Raw genomic sequence first — 6,917 nt, 5'->3', positions numbered from 1 at the left:
AAATCACAAAGTGGGCTCATTGCTGCCAATGCCAAACGAATCTAATAGATTTTAAAAAATCCCCAAATACTTATAGTTATTTTTATTGAACTTAAAAAATGTTTCCTAGAAATAATATACATGGCAAAACAACGTTTGCAGGGTCAATAGTATATAGAATAATAAATTCGGGTAAGTGCTTGGTTTTTGAGGAGCAGTGGCAGCATAGAAATCTTTAATGGGCCAACGATATCTTAAAATAGTTTTAGAAATTATTCGGAATACTTGGTCATAACGGTTTTGTGTTGGGGGGGGTGGGGGCTCAAGTACTAGTATGTCATGCCTGTTACTCATCTGACATATCAGATATGTGGCAACATTCAACAACTGACAGCTGTAGTCCAATTCTCTTCGAATAGCGTTGACATCTAAGCTCTCAGCTACTGTCATTCTCTTTCTCTTGTGCGCATGTCCAGTGTTTTTTTTTACTCAATCCGAATTATACAATACAAAATAATCATTTTTCAGTTGCTCTGTACAAAGAAAAACGAAGCTAAACATAAAGAATTTCAAAATGGTGGGAAGATTACTTAATTAACGCATAAGCTAAACAGCGCAAAAGCTTTTAAATAAGATGCTTACAAATGTTCTTAACGGTGCGTTTGAAATTAATATTATAATGAAACAAAATTTTATAAAAAACAAAACCACAAATGGTTAAATTTTAATCCATTAGAAATTAATAAATCAAACCAAATGTGAAAATTCTTGAAAAATGCAAGTAAATAAATAAAAATGAATAACCTATTACATGCAATATGTTCTAAAAAAGTACATACATACATATATATAAGTACATATGCAGATGCATAACAAAAACATAACTAGAATTGAATGTGAATAACTGAATGTGTGGGTGTGCAGCCCAGCCTAGTGGTACGGTACGTGCATGCATATGTACATATGGATGTGCCAATTTGAATGCACTTGATTAAATAAAATGCAGACAGGTTATACCAAGTGTATTTTGTGTTATATTATGATTTCTGATTATCAACAACATATGTACGACTAATGCACATCTGAACATGCACATGTTTCTGTAACGTGTTGGTGTTGCTTAGTAAAGTGTATACAACAAAGCAAATCGTGGAAATGTTTCGGAAACTGGGATCTATGCTAAACAAATTGGTACATACATATGTATGTATATATGTGTATGAATGAAGTGGCCGGCTTCTGTGGTTTCTAATGAATGTATCTCAATAGTCCTGAAAGTCCTTTAAAAGTGTCTTGTTAGTTACAATTTCTTTTTTCTTGCAAAGCACGCATACAATTTTTTTAAATAATGATATTTCCATCGTAATCTATCCATAGGTATTTATGTGTATTTTCTGATGGTAGGGTGACGCTACAATGCCACACAGTTATAGGATCAGTTTTGAGCAGAGACTTTTGGAAAACGATACCAGATTACGCTTCTGGCAACAAAAACATCTTAAAATATGACGGTAAAGTACAGAACTATAAAGATGGTGAACAAACTATAATCGGATGGTTTTCTTCCAGCATTATGTACCGCACGACTACTTCTATAATGAAAAAAATGATGCCTTATCAACAAACAGTCATCAACCAAACAACAGCAATAATCCCTATAGGGTAAATGATAACTCGGAGTACTACGATGAGTACAGTGATCTAAGAAACCCACTAAACCATCCGCTAAATTATGGTAGTGAGCGGATTTGGACCAGTGAAACAGAACTTACACATGTAGATAGCAGCTATAATAACGACTATGTAGATTACTATAGTAAGGAAGACCAACAAGGTGTGAAAGGAGAAGCTGCCGACAACTGGGATGGAAATAATACGGTTATCACAGCTGAATATGGCTTTGAATATGGAAATCAAAAATGTACCTCAACAAAATTATTGCCTTTGCTGCCGGCCAATCAAAATGACAGTAGTAACGGTGTCGCGAACGGGTCGACTGTTCGAGGTGACATTGGAATGGAGATGGATCTGGAAGGTATGTATATGTACCCGCAAAGAGAAAACACCAGCCACCATGGTGCCTGCTTGCCCAATCATGACAGTGCAAAAGACCATGGGTCAGGCGCCTACCAGAATGTCTACGAAAATAATCTCAATGGACATACTGGCTATGCACCAACAATTACAGATAATAGGGTGCCAGCAGCACCATTGCGTGTCTTGCCGAGAACACGAGCACGACGAGTTCAGCGCTCAAGTTTAAGTCAAAATTTATTTGATTTAAATGCAGATTCAACATACGCAGAAGATCCATCTATAGGTGACCTAACCATGACAGCACTTTGTATGGCCCCACCTACAGAGGCCACTGGGACCATCACCTACGACGCATTCGGACAAATGGCAAGGCCTTACACTTCTATGTTGCCATTAGACTACACTCATTACCAAGAGAGCAACTACAATGCGGACAGTCTGTCAACGTACAGCGATACACCGCCAAACACGACAACTAACGCACAACATAAATTACAGCAGCAGCGTAAAATTTCTCTGATGATGGCAATGACAACGGCGTCTGTAATAGCATCTGGTGAGACTAGGGTACCAGTTCAAAACTCTAGTAAACCAGAGGAGAGAACTACAGCTACGGAGTCTCTACTAGGCGCCAGTACCAGTACCAATGCCACTGCAATAGCTTCAGGATGGTGGTCAGAGACAAAGTTTTGCAGTGGGGAAGTTCTTACTAGTACTCCCATCACTGCTATGACGATGACATCGACGACAACTAGAAAATTGCCAAAACTTCTACCAACGCCACAGTACAAATCATCAACATTGTATACAACCGCCTCCTTAGCCTCAGATGAAACATCAGGTTCCTCATTACAATCTTCAGCACCCATCGTAGAGAAAAATCATCGTCCAAAGCAGCTCCCAAAGTTGCCAACTTCCCAATTCCAGGCCAAAAAACATTCCAAGTTACTTTCCAATTTGAACGCGTCGACTGCTCCTGCATCAGTGGCATCATTACCATTTAGTTCTTTAGACGACACAGCAGCCTTTCGCTCATCACCGGAAGCTGAAGCGGAAAGCTTTTCGATGCTTACAACCACCAACTTACTAAGCCACACTAGCCAAAGCCCACAACCTTATTATGCTTTTGTTAGTAAGGAAAACGAAACCAATGAAGTAGATTTGACATCGTCCGAAAATGATATAGTGCTGAAATCTTGGGCAGTATCACCTCCAGTACCCTTAGAACCCCATCCTTGTCTGTCAAGGGAGCTGCCTTGCAGTGTTAGTCTGCAGATGCAGCTGAAGAATTCGCCAATAGCCGGCACTCCTGAAAAAGAATCGACTGATTCCTACCTGAATTTAAAAATGGAGCCATCATTGATAAAACCAGTACCAAGCTCAGAGATTTTAGCTGCGACCATAACTGAATCATCCTCCCACATTAGCAAGCCCGATGCAACCATTTTTGACATATCTGAATATCTAAAGCCTTATACATTAGATGCAATTAGTTATTCCAGAGAACATGAAGAAGATCATATCACCATTGCTGTCAGCACCACCAAAACAATAGATCCCTCATACGGCCATGAAAACCTAAAAAATGATGATTTCTTTGATTCATTAAACTTATCTGGGACATCATTGAACGCACACATTCCATATTCTGTTGCAAGGAGTAGCTCCGTCAATTATCAACCACCTCAGGCTGAGCCTGCAGACCCGACTTCAACGCCACCACTACCGATTAATTTCAATTTGAGTGACTCACCCTCACCCCTCTCTACATATTCGCATTTATTCAGCAAACCGACCGAGACTACCAATTTAGAACATGCAACCGAAGCAATATCCCCAACGAAAAATTTTTCTCACGACTTATTCACAACTTCGAGTTGGAGTCACTCTGACGATTTGTTCACAAAAACTGTTTTCGCATCTAGCTCTACAGTAAAACCAATTATCACTAGCCGCGAAGCTTCAGCTTCACCTTCACCATCAACGTTAACTTCGACATCATCAACAGCCCCAATATTATCCTACACCGATTATATGAAGAAATTTGAGTTACCCGAACTGCCGCAACCCATTCTAGAGATTTGTAACAGTAACTCATCTGTCAGTGTCACTGGAACTGAGGCCAACATTTCCGTGGCTAACGATGTCATTGTTCCGACTGAAAATACAGAATTTGATATTTCAAGAAAGGTCACAATCACAAGCACGCTTCCATCGCAGTCTTATTTAACCGAATTAACACCGTCTAACTTTGACACATATAAAGATTTCAGTTATCCTGTAGTATGCCAGGAATCTAAAACAGATTTTGTTATATCGGAAAGTGTCGTCAAAATTGACGATTCGGACAATTCAATAACATTAGCACCGACTGCCACCACAGAATGTTCAGTAGACACTCAATTTCGACCCATCAATAGCGTCGAACCCGCGGAAACAGTGTTCATAGCTACTGAGTTCGATGATACTTTTTACGACAGCTTCAATGTCGACGTAACAGTACTGACTGCAGCCATATCCCATATTGAAAGTGAAACCTGCTCAACTGCCGCGCCAAAGTCAAACAGAGACAATAGCTTAGAAATGACCATCGGAGAAGAAAAGGAGATTTCTATAAGCAAAACAAACGAAAAGGTGGATCACGTTGGCTTAATTGAACCAAACCTGAACTCTGGTCAGGGTGGATATTATAAGCCTGTCCAAAAGTCACCCACGCCCACGCAACAAAAGGCCAAAGTTGTTGCTTCAGCGGCAACGAGTGTGCTAGGCGGCCTATCCAAAGGTCTCAAGGGAGGACTAGATGGCGTTTTTAGTGGTGTCAGTTCAACCGTGGAAACAACACAGCAGCAGGCTAACATAACCAGTAAAAAGGGTTTTGGATTTGGCCTAGCATCTAAGTTTGTACCGGCTGTGGGTGGGTTACTTTCCAGCTCCAGCCCCAGCTCCAGCAAGCAAACACAACCTGAAACATGTGTGGCTGCTGCTTTACCAACGCCCACAACAACAGAAAACGTTTTGGAAGTTAGTGCTGTCTGTATGGGAACTAACTTTGAAGAGAATCTTTACGAATATAAGCTAGGGGAGCCATACACAGCCGGTAGTACGACACTAACCCCCATAAACGAGTCTCATGTATACAATAATGCAATCGTTGCACCCAGCTCAACAACATATACTAATCCTGGTTATGGTTATGTGGAAACCTATGATGAGATCAATTTAACTGACGAAGTAGTGAGCGTGGTAATGCTGGACCATGATGAAGAGTATGGCTTCACAGAGCATCCCTATTCGTACCCAACATCAGTCGAAGGTAACAGCGACGTTAGTTACAGCTACAATGAGTCATATAAAGACATACCCAGTGATATGAAGCTCGGAAGAGCTTCCGAAGCATTTCATTACTTGGCTTCAAAATCGAAAATCACCGATTCTGTTATCCCATCACATCCCAATGAGGCTCCGACAAAAACAAGTGCGTCTTCTGGTACAGCTGGCGGTGGTGGAATGCTTGGATCCATTTTCGGAAAAGCTGCGGCTGCTGTGCAATCAGCAACACAAGCAGTTAACCAAGGCGCCTCTTCGGTAGCATCAGCTGTAACACAAAAATCATTAGTGCCACCTTCAGCGACACGTCCCAATAATATGAGTGACGTGTCTGCTATGTCCTCGCCTAATGCAAGTAATCCACCGAAGACTGAAATGGGATCCGCAGGATTTGATGCAATCGTGAATAGCGATTACAACAATCAGCTGACTAATCAGGAGTTACTGTCAAGCCATTACTCAAATACTGGCGAAGATTATGAGAATAGTAATATCAAAGTGCATGACTTCAGCCCTGACGATAACAAGTTATTTGCTAACTTATATTCGAATGGTAATCAAGGCCAGCGTGAAGCAATGGTAAGAGCCGGGCAATCCCAAATTGTTGGAAATGGGGCAAAAATATTGCCGACGGTGCCGCCAGCAGGATCCACCGGCAAAAAACTGCCCACCATCAATGGTAAGTCGGGGCTGCTAATCAAACAAATGCCTACTGAGATCTTTGATGATGAATCCGATATAGATGATATGGATATACCGATCGGTAAAGATCCGAGTTATTGCATTGATAGTGAGCAGGGTGATTACTACATGGGTCATCAGCAGACGACACCGTCAAGTCAGCCGAATGGTTATTATGAACACGTCAATTGTGGTTATGACTATCGGGAGGACTATTTTAATGAGGAGGATGAATATAAGTATCTTGAACAACAGAGACAGCAAGAGCAACAACAGCAACCAAGCAACAGCAACAAAAGACAGCAGCACCAAACCAAAATGATGCTATCGAACAATCAATCATCATTAGATTTCATTGACGAAGGACAGGACGATGACTTTCTTTACGAACACTACCAAAGTGAAGAAGACAGTGGCAATTATCTAGATGAAAGCTCTAGTGGGAGCGTTGGTATCGTCGAAGGGAGCAAGGCTAATAAAATCGACCTTACTGGCGTCGGAGCCCGACAAGACACCACCGAAGAGGCTATTAATCAGACACAAAAAACAGACAAATTTAGACAGGAGTATATTTCGTTGCAACTGACGCCAGCACATCGTCCGGTTCAAAAGCAGGACAGCATTCTTCAAGAATCAGAATCAATTTTAATTGGATGTGAAGAACAGGTGTCACCTGACCTAGTCACAGGAGATGAAGATATAAATGATCAATTGTCTGATCTCGCTGACTTAAAAAGACTGAAGTCCCTGAAGAGAAAGCCACTCATGCGGGGTGAAACCGAGGAAGTAGTTGGTGGTCATATGCAAGTGATACGACAGGCCGAAATAACAGCTCGGCAACGTTGGCATTGGGCTTACAACAAAATTATCATGCAGCTTAATGTAAGTAAAAA

At 41.1% G+C, this 6,917-nt stretch overlaps 1 protein-coding gene across 7 annotated transcripts in view; it reads left to right on the top strand.

Moving 5' to 3' along the window:
- Positions 1-336: 336 nt before the first annotated feature.
- Positions 337-6,917, top strand: part of unc-13 — a 31,852-nt gene continuing 25,271 nt past the window's right edge. For 2 of the 7 annotated variants that reach the window (XM_033381342.1, XM_033381340.1), the window contains exons 1-3: positions 363-635; positions 1,357-1,490; positions 1,549-6,906. In XM_033381342.1, coding sequence (XP_033237233.1) covers positions 1,485-1,490; positions 1,549-6,906 — 5,364 coding nt within the window. In that variant the 5' untranslated portion in view covers positions 363-635; positions 1,357-1,484. Of the gene's footprint in view, positions 636-1,356; positions 1,491-1,548; positions 6,907-6,917 lie in introns of all 7 variants that reach the window. The other 5 variants (XM_033381345.1, XM_033381343.1, XM_033381346.1 and 2 more) reach the window with 5 other exon arrangements.

The sequence above is a fragment of the Drosophila pseudoobscura genome, chromosome 5, assembly GCF_009870125.1.
Source record: "Drosophila pseudoobscura strain MV-25-SWS-2005 chromosome 5, UCI_Dpse_MV25, whole genome shotgun sequence".
In the NCBI taxonomy this organism is placed as follows: domain Eukaryota; kingdom Metazoa; phylum Arthropoda; class Insecta; order Diptera; family Drosophilidae; genus Drosophila; species Drosophila pseudoobscura.
Note: the sequence above shows the minus strand (reverse complement) of the source record. Positions and strands in the feature narration are given on the sequence as shown.